The sequence below is a fragment of the Macaca mulatta genome, chromosome 5 (assembly GCF_049350105.2).
Source record: "Macaca mulatta isolate MMU2019108-1 chromosome 5, T2T-MMU8v2.0, whole genome shotgun sequence".
NCBI lineage: Eukaryota > Metazoa > Chordata > Mammalia > Primates > Cercopithecidae > Macaca > Macaca mulatta.
The window spans coordinates 98,064,690-98,080,649 of record NC_133410.1 but is presented as its reverse complement, the minus strand read 5'-3'; the positions used below and the strand labels follow the sequence as shown (position 1 = coordinate 98,080,649).

The window sequence follows — 15,960 nt, the reverse complement described above, 5'->3', positions numbered from 1 at the left end:
TTATGACAGAGATTTTGTGTGTCCACCATAGTTTCACCAGTGTATGAAAAAAACATCTAGCAAATAGTAGGTACTGAAAAATCATTTCTTTTGAATAAGTTTTGTCTTTGTATCTCTAAAGACATAATAGGCAGCCCTATTATGAAATAATATTTTTTGAATATATAAGTATATAATACTTAGCCCGGAATATAAGGCCTTTCACAGTCCAGCATCTACTTAGCTGACACCTCTGCTATCTGCCATCCCCCCTTCTTGTCCTAAGCGCTGGTCACCCTGAAACTTCTCTTGCTGTGGCCAAGCATGCCACGCTCTCGTGCCTGCATCTGCACTTGGTATTCCTCCTTCCTTCTGTGTGACGTGCCGTCCTCCCTCACCCCTCCAGCCCACACCTATCTGCCCCCAAATCAAAATTTCTGTTGCTGATTCATGATGGATACGCTAGTGGCTCTTTTCACTAAAATGTTTTCATAATGCATTTGACATTGTCTTCCATCCTTTGTTGCAGTATGCCTCCCCTCAAATTGCAAATGTATTTGCCTTGTCTCCAATTCCTCTCTCTAGCAATTCTGAGGCACGCCAGTGTTTTATTCATTTGTCTTCATACGGTGTCAGATAGTAGTAGAGAAAGAATGATGGCTTTCATTTGTGTCTCTCCTGCCCCAGACATCATGCTAGAGGCCCTTCATACCTTCTGACAGATCTTCGAAAGAACTTTGCAAAGTTGGTATCACTTATATCATTTTAAAGGTTAGGCAATGGAAGCTCAGAAAAGGGAAGCAACCCAGCCAGGGCACCAGGCTAGTAAATGTCAGAGCCACACTTCAAACCCTGGTCTGCCTGTAAGCAAAACCCTTGTCCTTTCCATGGCATGATGACGTAAATGACTTGATGTATGTTCCTCGTGAAGGAAATACCATACTTGAAAAATGAAATCGTATTTCTAGTATTCTTTTTTTGATGTCTGTAAAGGTAATGAGCATTTTAAATCTTTTTGAGAAAATGCTTATTTGCTGTATGCATATTCTCACTCTCTTTTGCTTTCCCCCGCCTGCACCCCTGCTCCCCCACAACCCAGGCACACACACAATTGGTGACTGAGTGGCTTTGTAACTTAAAAAGCTGAGAACTAGATTTGGGCATTTAACCCTGGTCCACTTAGGCTTTAGCTTCAGGGAAAAATACTTTTTGTGACATAAATGCCTAATCTGGCTTTTTCCCCAGTAAACAAACTGCATTTTTAAAGTATCTTAAATCTCCAGATTTACTTGGCATTTCTATAAGACTTTAGTAGCTCATCAGGACCTGAATGATGGTATTTCATTTTATCCCAAATGTGAAGAAAATATGTCTCCATGCATCATTTCAGGGAAATATAATAGTAGAAAGCCCTGGCTATTCCCTGATGATTTCAAAGTGGGTTGGATAGCTATTAAAAGTAGCTGCAAGTCTTAAGTAGTGCTTTAAGCATAGGAACGTTTCTCATACATTAATGAAATCACTTATGATTTCCAGATGTTTTTAGTTTTTTCATTTAATTATAGTATATTTGCCAAAGTACATTTGTAGTTACTCCAAAAGAAGATCTTTTGTACCCATCTGTACTACTTAAGGAATACATTTGTGAGCAAACTGTTTCATAAACACTTTTGTTTATAATTGTATGAGACAGAGAAGACTGACAGTGGTTGAATTTACGAAGGACCCAGAGAACAAGGTTTAAAAAAAATTAATTTCAGTGCAATTTGTTTAAACATAAAATTATTGATTTGAATATCAGCCTTTTGGGGAGGATTTCTCCATTCCCTCAGATGTCCTAGCCTGGTGTAAGCAAGTATAGCCAAGTATTTAATATTCAGAGTAGATGAATAGTAGGAAAACAAGTGACAGTTGCGTATTTGTAAGACATGAATTATGCATCACTGACTTGCCAGCTCTTGACTTTTTACTCAAAAAAAAAAAAAATTGCTCCCTATGTAATTTTGGCTCATTTCCAGAGTCCGTATTCTTTACTGCTAGCTGAGATGAGACACCAAACCCCGGTGCTGTTTGAATTTGCGCAAACAATGCTTTAATACCCAGAGCTCCTCCATAAATAGTCTGTTCTCCCAGTACTCAGCGAGAAAACAACCACAGGAAATCTGGGAATGTGCAGCTAGCCCTGCTTAATTGATCTAAGCAGCCAGGGCTGGCAGGGGAGCTTTCACGTACACAGCCTCTGTTCCTGGCTCGCAGGACTGTTTACCTAAGGGGCAAAGAAGTCCACCTGCGAAAGACACCATGTTGCTACTACAGCCTTAGCAACAGCAGTAGCCCGGTTTTCGTTGTTGTTGTTGTTTACAGTCAGGAGAGCCATACTCCTTTAAGAAAACACCAAACTCCTTTCCCTCATTCCTGGCCCCAATCAGTAATCACCAAGACTGTCAGCTGCCTGCAGTTATCGGGAAGAGCAGCCTGGGGAAAGTTAAAGGAGCACAGATGGACAGTTGCTTTCTGCATGCAAGTGGCCAGCTAGGATCCGGGGGGCATCCAGCCATGATTTTTATTTCTGTGCTGGATGCATTAGCAGCTGTGGCTTGGAAGGTTTTATCCTGAAGGAGTGGAATTGCTGCAGACGTTTTTGGGTTTGGGCGAACAGTAGATATTTGGGGACATTGTGCTGTTATTGCAGAGCCCCACAATGAAGATCCAGGAGCATCCCAGCCTATCTGACACTAAACAGCAGAGGAATCAAGATGCCGGTGACCAGCAGGAGAGCTTTGTCTCCGAAGTGCCCCAGTTGGACCTGACTGCATTGTGTGATGAAAAGAACTGGGAAGGTAGGGTTGTCTGATACTTGGATGATTTGCCATCATTAAAGCATATATAAATAAGCACAAATGAGAGGCATGTAACCGTGTGAGAGTGTGGGTGAAAGAGAGAGCTATGCATGCAGAAGTAACTGCATTTCTAAATGACTGAAAATCCTTGACCTGGCATAGGAATACCTCAGGGTAAATGTTGCTGAGGGCGGCTGCAATCTAAGAAAGAAAATACGCTTGCCCTTCATCATAGTGTCACCTTGCAGGCCTTTTATTTTTCTTTGTGACTCACCAGGAGCGCTGATATGTGCGTGTCTTTGCCCCCTCATAGTACCAAGCCGAGTAATAGGGAACTGGTGTGCTTTTAGGATTTCTACCTTCTGTGGCGCGATCTTCCACTGCTGCATGCCAGCCGCCTGCCTCTTTCATGAAATCTCCTTCCCATTTTTCAAGAACGATGTTTTGGTTTGCTTTGTTTCTATGTTTGTTTTTATGGATAGATTTTTTTTTTCAGGTTAGCAAATTTAAGGAATTTGCTTATCAAAAAGAACACTGAATACATGCATCTTACTGAAAGCCTGTAATACAGTGAGTGCTTCAGATTTTCTAGAGACTTTGGTGAAAACGTTAGAGATGTACTTGCAAAGAAGAGAGTAGCCTTGTCAAAATTGTGTTTCTGGGAGGATATTGCAGCAGTTTTATCTAGCTGCTTGTTCTTTCATTATCCATGTGTCTGCATCCAAACACATACCAATATGGATCCAAAATAAATGCCAGTCTACCTCTATACAGTATGTGCGTGACGGCTGCAAGGAGGGAAAAATTGTGCACCTGTTTCCAATACAGCAGCATGACTTAACACAATGACTTACCGGGGGTCTTAGCTGTGAAAAATCAGTCCCGTTTCAGCACGTGGATCTCCTTGTCTTCTCTCCCTACCCACTTTCCCCTCTTTTTTAATCCAAGAAGTTATGTTAATGACGTTAGATGAAGGATCAAGAGGAAAGCTGAAAAGACCACCAGGTGAAAAAGAGTAAACTCCATTTCTGGCATCCAGGGCTTCAGTGAAAACAAACTATTTTTTACTCTAGTTCTGTCCTTGCAATCTAAGAAACCTGTTCTAGTTCTTTTTATATAATTAGGCAGTGGATTTGAGATTTTGTCAGACATTTTCAGCTCAAAAGGCATTCACTGAGCAGCAAAACGCAGTGTTGTTTAATTTGTAATTTCAGTTATCTATTCCTGAGTACCTTTATGTTCTTTCATTTTTGAGTACCGTGAAATAATCACATGTTAGTTTTTAATTCATACGTTAAAAACAACCTTTGCCCCCACCTCCCCCAAAAAAAGTCCCATAGTAGTCACTGTTACCCAAATAAAAATGTAGTAACCAAAAAAAAAAATGTTATATTTGCACAAGTCTTAGTGATATGGTCTACACTAAAGCTCTAGATAAAAACTAGGATTTTTGGTTAGAATTCAAATTAGCCATATTTTTTCTTTCTCCTAAAATGGACTCAGTTTGTTATTTTTATCTTGGTTAGTCATAAATGTATCGTCTCTCCCAGCCACTGAAATAATGCTAATATAAAGCTGAGAATACTCTTCAGAGTGACTGCAAGCCAGTTTATAGTTTCCTTAAAGCTATTAACATAAAGAATTTTCCTTCAGATTATAATTGAAGGAACCAACATTTTATTTTAGAAATCTAGATGGATTTTTTTTAAGTTATTGGAAAAAAATACATTGCATTTTGATAGGCTTGGGAAAGTGGATTGTGTATTCCAAGTAGTTTTTGAGATAACTTGCTTTAACTTTTTTTGTTTTTGTTTTGCCAATTACCGCATTTGTTATTGAACGTACATATCTTTAAAATCTACATGAATTCACACTAAGGCCATTCTGATCATTTGGTTACTGCTTTCAGTGACCTTTTTTTTTAAGCTTATGTACTTATTGTAACTTTAGCATTAATATAGCTATAAGTATAATAAAAGTAAAGGAATTTTTGCATAAAATGAGAGCAATAAGTCTGATCACTAAAATATCACCGTTTTTAATAGCTAAAATAAGAAAATGGTGTCTTTCCAGTAAGGAATAAACTTTGCACGAATTTGTGAATGTGAAGCCAGTGCAACAAAATATGTAAACGAAAGTCGTAATTAGCAAAAACCACCTGAACCAGTATCCACCTGCAAGCCCCCATCACCAGTCTTCAAGCCACCATCCCCTCTTTTGTTTGGTTGCTCCTTCCCATCCCCATACTGTAGCTCATACTCTCACATTCGTGTGGAATCGCAGAATATCAGGTGAAGCAATACTTACTGCAGAGACGAGCACCAGCAGGCTATTCACTAAGTACTGCCCCTCCACACGAAAATGATGTTCATTGGCTTCTGGGACTCAACATCAAGGAAACAAAAAGGGAAATGAAACTAAGAAATAGATTCCATAGGACATGTAGAATGGAACCCTCACAAAGTGAACATAGGATCCGAGTCTGGTCATGCTTATTGGCAAATACTAGGCGTACTTTATCCTTTTTAAATATACATAGCTGTTTTATTATTTGCTTTATCCACATGACTGTTATTACTAGGATTTCCTTTCACCAGAGTTAAATGAATATACAAATTTAATATACTATTCTGTGTTATTTAAAGCTCTTCAGAGTTGCATAATTAGAATGTTCCCAAGCAGTCGATTATGTTGATTTGAGGATACTCCTTGTGTAAGTACTGGGGTTTAAGCAGTCAGCTACTCTATTCAATATGTCCTGATGAAATTAAATTTAAAGGGGCATTTTAAGCCGGGCATGGTGGTCTGCGCCTGGCGTCCCTACTACCTAAGGGGCTGAAGCAGGAGGATCACTTCAGCCTGGGAGTTCAAAACCAGCCTGGGCAACATAACAATTCCCCATTTCAAAAACTGGGGAGCTGGGTGGTATTTTTAAAAGGGCATAAGATACTTCATATATCTAAAACATACTGCTTGTTGAAAGTAACTTTGGAAAGGAAATTCGCTAAAAGTATCATAGAAAAGCAAGAGATCTCAAAAGACCTTCCGCTTGAACCTTCCTGTTATACAGATAAGAATACTGAGGCCAAAAGAAGCAAACTGATGATTCAGAGTAACAAAGTCTCCTCACTTCCACCTGATGCCTCTTTCTAAGCAATGTCAGTTTTATATCCTTACAGGCAACAGATCAAAGTAGTTACAAGCCAGATTCCCTGGGTTCAAATCCTGGCTCTGCTGCTTATCAGCTTTATGACAAGTTAGTAAACCTGCCTTGGTTTTCACCTTAATTTTCCCATCTTTAAATAGGGTGGTAACAGTAGGTCATAATGAATAGTCGATACAGTAGTATCTATTTAATAAGTAATGCAAGGATTAAATAAGCTAAAATATGCTAAGTGCGCAGCACAGTATGGGCACTTAGTAGGTATTATGTGAGTGTTAGTTTTATCTTCCATAAATCTTTCCAAGTATAGTTTCAGGAAAAGACAGCCTAAGTTTGCCTTCTTTGAAACCAGAGCGTTTACCAAATGGCCATGGATGACTCTGAACACAAGAGGAATCAGTATTACTAGGTCCTCTACAGATTTACTAAGGATTAACCATGTCACACCAACCTCCTTTCTTTCTTGATATTATTAATACTAGACTCTAGATTAGGGAAATGGGGCATTTGAAAAGACTTCAGCTGGGCCTCTGACAGGGCCTTAATGATAGCCTGACTGTCAGAGAAGCAGGAGAGAAGACAGGTGGGGTAGTGAATTAGTAACTGATGAAACAACTGTTCTTAAATGTGCACATAAGTGGATCCAAGTCAACTCACACGGGGGTATTCTCATTAGGTAAAAAGTCCTCAGCCCTATCCTGTTCCACACATTTATTAATGATTTAAATGGAGCTACTAAGGGCTTGCTTATTAACTTTGCAAACAGGGACAAAGCAGTTATATGAAATGTAAGGATTAAATTTGTGATTGATAAAGCTGACTACTCTAGTTCTTCCTAACTCTGATAGTTTACAAGACTAATTGAACAATTTAATAGGACTAACATTGTTCTAAATTTTGGAACACTAAAAATGTTATAAAATTCTTTCAGGAAAGAGCCTCCACCATGAGGCTTATATCTTTCTATGTCTGGGATGTCCAAGTACCTCCTAACTCAGCTGAGCAGAAAGATGGTTACATCTTGCCAAGGAGTAATGGCTCTAAATAATACAGTTGGAAAGGAAATGTGGAAAACATCAGCCCCCTTAATTCTGTGCAGATTTCTGAGAAATAAATCATCTCAATAGCCGGTTTTCTTTTGTATAGTAAGTGGATCCAGCCAGCCAAGCAGAGAGTAGCTATGTCCCAGTGACCACGATAGCATTACTCAGAGATATGTCCCTCTTTCTACAGAAAATTTCCGTTATATCCATGTGTACTATGGTGTCTGAACTGGAAGTCCCCCAGGGCCTAGTCTTTTTTATTACTTCAGTAGCAAGCATGCAGCTTTTATCTCTGTTATTTCAGACCTGCTGCGATGTCAACTGACCTGGGTGGATTAATTTTTAATAGAGAGGCATGTCATACTTATGTCCAGAGTTCACTGTGACGAGACACATGACTAGAAGCAAAACTAACTGTATACAAGGAACTTTGGTCTAGATATGAAAATGCATTTATTTTATGTGGTGCTTTAGCAAGACAGTCCAGTGTGAAGCCTCACATGCCTCCTGTTTTTCCCTTTGAATAATTTTCTTGCAACATCCCTGTCTCTTTCCTTGCTCTAGCATTGCTAGTTAAAATATAAAATATTGCCCAAAGTAGCAACTGGGAATGGTAAGTGAATACATTCTCAAAACCAGCTCTCTAGGCAGGCGGTGAAATTAGACCTATTACCTACCACACTACCTTATTTAGTTCTTTGTTGTTGTTCTAGTTGAGTGCCAACTCTCAAAATGTGAGCCTTGTGCTTTTAGATCATTTCGAACTAAAATGGGGAACAGTTTTACTGATTCCTTAGTTATAGTGAACTGTGTATGACATGTCATTTTATAACTCTTTTGAATAGAAGCCTTAAACTATAAGACGATCGAATAACAGAAAAGAGAGGAAAAGGGGAAAATCACGTAAGCATTTTGTGTTGCATAGATGAGAAACCTTTCACTTCTGTTCTACATGCATACCTTTTTATTAAAGTCGAAATTTCATATAGTTTTACATTTCTCATTTTAAAATAAGTGAATTCATTCACCCTAACTATATGCTTTAGGAGAAAATGTCACTGATAAGCTAGAATTACTGCAGCTGTGTATTTCCTGTATACCACGGGAGACACTAGGAAAAGGACACATTTGATCTCCCTGTCAGTGAAGCAATTGATGAAGAATCAAGCCACAAAATAAAGCTGTGTTAACAAACAAGAAAACTGATGGATGGCCCTGCCATTAGCCACAAAGCATCAAATAATGATTATTCAGTTCCATGATTAGCATTTTATAGTGAATTCAAGATCACAGTTTATCTTATCACACACACTTATAAGCAAATATTTGTATACACAGAGACCACCTAGTTGAAAACTTAAAGAAGAGTTGTAACATTTTTAAGGAAATATTCTGCTAGATTCTAACACATTAAAGGGCTTCAGGATGTAAGGTAACACCTTTTAAACTAAGTTTTTATGAATAGAAATGTCAAACTAACCAGCACTCAAATGCCAATATCAACATCAGACTTTGCCTTGCCAAAGCCCTCTGTCCCCAGGAAGGCTTTGCTGCTTTGCCACTCTGCAGTGAGCTTATTGCCTGCTGCATTACTGTTCGAGCCATCTTAACCCTTTCCCTCTCATGGGGAAAGTCCTTGCAGAAAATTACGCTGTCTCATGAAATATCATGACAGAGAAGATGCAAGCTGGTCAGTTTAATAGCTCCATTTTCTGCAGCTGACATGTTTTATTTTTTCTAGGGGTTGCTTTCCACTCCCCCTTCGTTACTTCGCCTCTCAGTCCATTTTCTATTCTTTTATGTTGGCAGTTTGAGCTGCTTGTGCCCAAGTCCTACCAGTTAGAAGGAGCAGACCGATAATGTTAGCACAAATGATGAAACACCTCCTGTTCGTCTCCAGCTTTCGCCAAGCACATCTACTAGCATGTCCTCTGCCACTTTTTGAGCCTCAATAGATACGAATCTGTCTTTCACACTGCTTTCATTTCTCAGAATGTTTGTATTTTTGTCTGCGTTTCCAGATAACCTAGCTCTCTTTAAATTTCGAGAACCTGTGGACCTCATGCCATATAAAGTAATTTTTTTTAATTAATATGCTTATCCTCCCTATTATGTGGGATCTACAAAAATCTCAAAGCTGCCACTCTTATGGAAGCACTTGGCACATTCTAAGTTGTAGCATGGATCTGGAAGTCAGGAGACTTAGCTTCTAGACCCACCTCTTAGGGTTTCAGTTTCCTTATCTGTCATCTGCCGGGTTGGATCAATCATTCTCAAACCTGGCTGCACATGAGCATCACCTGGACAGCTTTTAAACTTGTGTGTGTGTGACGGGCAAATATCTGGACCCTCACCTAAATGTTGTTGACTTGGATGGTGTGAGAAGCCTGCGTTCTGGTAGTCATTTATATTTCCCTGTGTGACTTCAATGTGCGGCCAGGATTGAGAAATCACAAAATTAGTTGAGGTATGAAGTCACACCCAGCTGTAACATTCTAGGATTATCTATTTTTAAATAGAAGCCTGAATAAGCACTTATTCAAGATAGTTTTGCACATTTTATAGTATGATAGGTAGAGGAGCAACTGTTCCATGATTCAAAGTCTAGGAATCCCAGAACTTAAGATCATGGCCAAATTCTAGCCTTGTGTAAATCACAGTAATCCACAAGTAAATTTAAAGCATAACTCATTTTATAATGCAAACATTACAAATGAAATACCTTATATCATCGACATCTATTTTTTAAATCTTTTAGACGGGTTTTTTTAAATGAGGAAAGGAGTCTATTAGGTGTTTTACAGTAAATAGAAATAAACAATTGCCTTCTTCCCTCCCTAAATGACAGATCAAGATTCTGTGCTGAGCATGTTATTTTTTTTAACAGATTATCTAAACTGATTTGTACAAATTTGTCCTTTGTAAGGTGTTCGTTTTTCCTCTGTTGGCTAATTTATGTATGCATCTCACTCTAACTGGAGTCTTGAGCAGCTTCTGAAGTTTCGAGCGCAAAGCATGCATCTTAAATGTGCTAATCCCAACACACTTAAGCAGAAGCACACAAAACAGCTTACTGGATGACCTCAAGGGAAGTTATAAACTCCTAAATACATAGGCTCTCTCAAGATTGATGTGGTTCCTTAGCTTGACTCCTCAGTTGTTTAGTGAAGGCTGTACAGCTGTGATGCCAAATATCTCTCCCACCAACACATTTTCTTTTTTTTTTTTTCTTTTTTTTTTTTTTTTTTGAGACAGAGCCTCACTCTGTCACCCAGGCTGGAGTGCAGTGGCACTGTCTCTGCTCACTGCAAACTCTGCCTCCTGGCTTCAAGCGATTCTCGAGCCTCAGCCTCCCGAGTAGCTGGGATTACACACATCCGCCACCAGGCCCAGCTAAATTTTGTATTTTTAGTAGAGACGGGGTTTCACCATGTTGGCCAGGCTGGTCTCCAGCTCCTGACCTCAGGTGATCCGCCTGCCTCGGCCTCCCAAAGTGCTGGGATTTTAGGCGTGCACATTTTCTGCTCAATGATGCCATCAGGTGGAAGAGTTTTGTCACTGATCGACTGGGCTTCCCCCTTCAAGGCTCCTCCCCAGGGTAGCCCTAGCAAATTCTCTTTGGAAAGCCAGTGGGAATGGAAATGAGAGGTAGATAGATGATGGCTGTCAGACACGTTAGTGATTTCAGTTGGGGCACAGTGTCCTTAGTCTAGACCTTAGCTGTAAAATGAGAAATGATTCAATGGGCAGCTTCCTAAAGCATCTGGGAAGCCTGGGAAACACTTGTGTTTTAAAGAACAACCCTGCCCTCTTTCAGGAACAGTCCTGACCTCTTACTGCCCTTATTTTCCAGAGCCTATCCCCGCTTTCTCCTCCTGGCAGCGGGAGAACAGTGACTCCGATGAAGCCCGCCTCTCGCCGCAGGCTGGGCGCCTGATCCGTCAGCTGCTGGACGAAGACAGCGACCCCATGCTCTCTCCTCGGTTCTACGCTTATGGGCAGAGCAGACAATACCTGGATGACACGGAAGTGCCTCCTTCCCCACCAAACTCCCATTCTTTCATGAGGTATGTTTCTCTGTGTTGCCGATAGGTAAATGCGTCATCCCCACAACATCAGAAAAGATAGGAATGGCACTGATAGCGAATAATGTTTTGTTAATTAAGTCGTGAGCCTATGGAGCAACATATGTGAAATTCTCCGTCCTAGGACACAGGCCGCGTTGCAGTTTCCCATTTGAGCTGTGGCCCAACTGCAACATCACATACTGAATTTTCTTAGCACCTCCTTTCCAAAGCACTCTCCAATTCAGCTCTTTTAGGCCCACAGGAAAGGTCGACTTCAGTCCTACTTTGCTAATTAAAAATGTGAGCTAGAAAAGCTTAGATGTATACTTAATAGGTGGGACATACCACGCTCCAGTGGATCAGTCAAGTGTCTTTTATTCAAGAGGAGAGAGGTTGTTTGGTCTTCACGCTGCCACCCCACCCCACCACCACATGCCACATGGTGTCCCACTTCCCCAGGGCCCCTCTCGCCAAGCAGTGACTGCTCCTGGGGAAACTGACCCAAGTTGTACTCTTCCCAGGCGGCGAAGCTCCTCCCTGGGGTCCTACGATGATGAGCAAGAGGACCTGACGCCTGCCCAGCTCACACGAAGGATTCAGAGCCTTAAAAAGAAGATCCGGAAGTTTGAAGATAGATTTGAAGAAGAGAAGAAGTACAGAGTAAGTGTCCCCTCACACTGTTCTTTTCACCTCCCCCTTTCCCTGGACATGCCAGTGTTTCAACAACTCAAAGAAACAACGAAAGGTTAAGGGAGACTTCTAGGGAATCTTACAACAAAAAGGCAGCAAACCCTGGATAGTACACCCTGATAAACCCCAATCATTATGTGTCAGCATTTTTCTTGCACAAGTGCATTCTTACCAAAAAAAAATGAAAGTTTAAGTCTACATTTTATAAATTAATCAGTAAGCAGGAGCTGGAGAAATTGTTGAATGAAAATCGTTTGACTAAAATTTAATTCAATATTATCTTCTGAAATCTCGTTAGCACTGAGCTCGTTCTGCTGTCAGCTCTGTACTCAGGATTTCCCACAAGAGTGGCAAATAGGCATTTTCATGATGGTTGCTGAGCAAAACATCATATACCCCTCTGTTTTCTACACTGTTTGCCTTACAGGTTGAACCCTACAAATAATGGCAAGGGGGTCATGGACCTCACAGAAGTCCCTGATCATAAAGATGCATTTTGCCTCTGAGGAATTTTTTGAAAGCATCAAAATAACCAAATGGAAAGGATAATGGAATTACATTTGTGTTTAATTTCTTATTCTGATGGGGCTCAATTTTTCCTTCCTATTTAAAACAAAAATGATCATCAAACACTTCTTCTTTTCCCTGCTCCAGTTCCCAAGCATTTACTCTAGACTTCCTTTTCTCAGCCTTCCCACAGTGACAAAGCAGCCAATGCAGAGGTTCTGAAATGGACAAATGACCTTGCCAAATTCCGGAGACAACTTAAAGGTGGGTAAAGTTCTGGAGCTGTGGCTTCTGTACAACAAGCCAGGTGCAGAGTCTCTCACCTCCTCTCCCACTGACTGCCACTGCTAAGGCATTCCAGGGTCCTTAAAGTTGCTTCCCAGCACTCTCAGCTATTCAGAGTGACCACTGCCCCAGGTCTTTGCATGGTCTCAGTCATAGGGAAACCAGATCAGCTAAGAGGCGAATCCTGCAGCATTTCTTCATTTCCCTAGATCACTAATAGAAAGGATGATGGTTTCAAGTCAACATCTCTCAAACACCTGTTTAATCCAAGTCTCCATTTGCTGTGGTGGTAGAAGCAAACAAGTAGACACAGAGATGAATCTGCAAAGCGTTTGGCCCCCATCCCTCAAAGAGATTCCCATCTTTTCAGAGACACGGTCATATAAACAACTGAATAGAATACAAAGTGAACCTAATTTCAGAATAAAGTATGTAAGTCATACAGAAAAGGTTGGCCAGTGGTTAAATACCTTTAACCACTGAAGGAACAAGGATGCCACATTCTGAGAACATCATACAGGCAGATGCGGCTAAAGCTTTCTCAGCAATTAGTGTTAGGAAAACATTCCATGTAATCAAAGAAGATGTTACCATTAGCTCAGGTTTTACATAATAATTCAGGGATTTCTACTGATACTGTAACTAGATACTCTCGAAAAAAAGACAGAATAAGTTATTGACACTACAGAAAAACAATTTGTGTTGGGCGGACATCAAATCTCATATCTCTACCCCGAAATCTTCTCAACTAGAGTCAAAACTAAAGATATCTGAAGAGGACCTAACTCCCAGGATGCGGCAGCGAAGCAACACACTTCCCAAGAGTTTTGGTTCCCAGCTTGAGAAAGAAGATGAGAAGAAGCAAGAGCTGGTAGATAAAGCAATAAAGCCCAGTGTTGAAGCCACGTTGGAATCTATTCAGAGGAAGCTCCAGGAGAAGCGAGCGGAAAGCAGCCGTCCTGAGGACATTAAGGTGCGATGATTCTGCGAAGTCCTAAGCCCCAGTCAATGTGGTAGGGACACAGGGCATGCCACACGAATCCCAGTAGGAAGGTGATGCCTTGTTAAGCCTTCCAGGCTGTTAAGTGTCTAGAGAAGCTGATGAAACCACTGCAGAGTGCGTTAACTGTGGGTGCTTTGGTTTTTGACTACAGACTGAAAACAAAACTCTATTGTATAGGTTACAGAATGAACTTGTTTAGGTTAATAGCTGGTTTTGTGACTCTCTGAGGTAGAAGGATTAGAGACAAACCTTTGGGACTGTGTAACATATAACTGTCGTCATTGCTTGGGCCATTAAGCTAAGCCCCATGTGCCTCACAGCCCTGCTTACCTCAGTGTTCACAGTACCTTTACTGCCATGTGGGAGATCCAAGTGGCTGATGATTCTGCTGTGCTGGTCACATTTCTCCCAAGAGCTCAGGAAGAGCCCATTACTAAAGGAACTTTGGATAGAGCTAGGGAGAGCTGTTATATGAGGAATCTTTTTAGCCTTGCTTTAGGAATGTGTTTAAGTAAAGAAGTTGGAATGTTCACAAACATTTTCCTCTCTTTCAATTCTCTATCCCTATGTTTATACAGGATATGACCAAAGACCAGATTGCTAATGAGAAAGTGGCTCTGCAGAAAGCTCTGTTATATTATGAAAGCATTCATGGACGGCCGGTATGTGATGTAGTAAATTTTCTGATTGGGGTCAATTATCTGGCTTTAGAAATGGATTTTCTATGTTCAGTATTTTACAAATGGGGTTCCCTAGTGTCTGCTTTCTTTACTTTTAGGATAAAGGAGGTTACTATATATTTACACCATAACTAAGCTTTCTGAAGGCTTAGCCAATAAGAAAGTTCTATCTAGTAGATGTTGAACTTAATTGGGTTCCAATGAAAAATTGGTTTGCAAGTAAAATTTAGTCATTAATGTACTGCTTTAAAGGAAGGAATGGTGGAGGGGCCAGGGGTTGGGGGGACAGAGTATAGGGCATAAAGACCCCTGGAGTTTGAAGACTTCGCTGTCCCTAGGTCTCCCCCGATAAGCTGTCACTGACTGTAGGCTTCCACATCCATAAAATGAAAGGTGTTAAACTAGAATGATCTGCCTTAAAATTCAATCTCTCTGCAATGCAGTGCAACTAGTGTTTGTCTGTAAAGAAGTTCCAGCTGCCATTCAGAACTAGAAGTGTGAGGAATCCAAAATATGGCTTTGCCTTTTCCTAATCACGGAAGCATTTGCGGTGGCTTGCTGTTCAGCAAGCACTGCTGGAATGTTTGTTGTTAGCTGTGGGGGAAGCGGTAGCACGATAGGCTTCTGCTCTCTTCCTTGAAGAACTTTTCATCACACACCCTTCTTGTCAGTCATTCTTAATAACCTTTTGTTCATAATGTTGTCAGAGACCTAACAAAACAAATTCTTGAAAGCAGGTATAAGGAAGCATGAAGTTTAGGTTCACTGATTATTTTTATATAGCCAAAAAGTATAGATCTCTTTTTCAGTCTTGGCCATGACTATATGATAGTCTTTTCATCTAAAATATGCTCTTTTAAATAAAGAAGGTTCCAGAATAATTCACTAGACTCTAAGGTGTGGGAGGGTAGGGATTCTGGGCTTTGTTCACCTAGTGGTGACCCCAGTCCTCAGTGTCTAGCACCAGACCTGACACATGACACGGGTCCAATAACTATCTGTAGAATGTCTCCTTGGTGGCATTTTATTCTGAATTTATCAGGTTTAAATGTTAAAAAAAAAAAAATGCTGCCACTGATGATGATTTATTCTGCTGGCCTGTCCCTGCAGTGGAAAATACTGACACTCTGGGATAATGTTCATGCTTCAGCCAAGCTTTGTGTGGGATTTTTTTAAAGGCATTGAACCAAATAGTAAATGCTCTAGAGCTCAAATACGCTGTGAAACTTTCTCCTTCTCCACTGGAATGTTCAAAATGTGTAGAGGAAGAAGTGAACTTCTTTTATCAGAGAGATGCTCCTTCTCCACAATAGGCTCAGAACCCTAAAGTATAGATCTCTGTGTAGCCGTATGGCAGGCCTCATGGAGAAGGTGTGTTTTCCTTCTTTAACATTTCCTCTTTTCCTTCTGTGGATTTGGGTTATGACATTGATAGACACCTTTAAGGACTTCCATGCCCAAGGCCCTTAGGAGCTCACAGCTGTGTTCTAGATAGACTTCACCTTGCTGCCAGTTGAGTATTGTGTGTGCTGTAGTATTTGTTGCTCTGAGTTGGGAACAGATTCCCTCAATCAGTCTGGACTGGGTCAGACACATAGAATCGGCAGACCCAGCTTCAAAACCAGCCCCACTGAGATGATCTCTGTGACATTGGGCTGCTTAGGTAACCTCTCAGAGCCTTGGTGCTTTGTCTATATAATAGA

General features: G+C 40.7%; 1 protein-coding gene across 17 annotated transcripts in view; it reads left to right on the top strand.

The window, feature by feature from the left end:
- The window catches only part of FAM13A (family with sequence similarity 13 member A), a 376,873-nt gene that overhangs the window by 342,083 nt on the left and 18,830 nt on the right, over positions 1–15,960 (top strand). For all 17 annotated transcript variants that reach the window (XM_078002003.1, XM_078002004.1, XM_078002001.1 and 14 more), the window contains 6 exons: positions 2,672–2,819; positions 10,879–11,092; positions 11,614–11,752; positions 12,472–12,553; positions 13,327–13,547; positions 14,156–14,239. In XM_078002003.1, the coding sequence (XP_077858129.1) occupies positions 2,672–2,819; positions 10,879–11,092; positions 11,614–11,752; positions 12,472–12,553; positions 13,327–13,547; positions 14,156–14,239 (888 nt within the window). The remainder of the gene's footprint in view (positions 1–2,671; positions 2,820–10,878; positions 11,093–11,613; positions 11,753–12,471; positions 12,554–13,326; positions 13,548–14,155; positions 14,240–15,960) is intronic.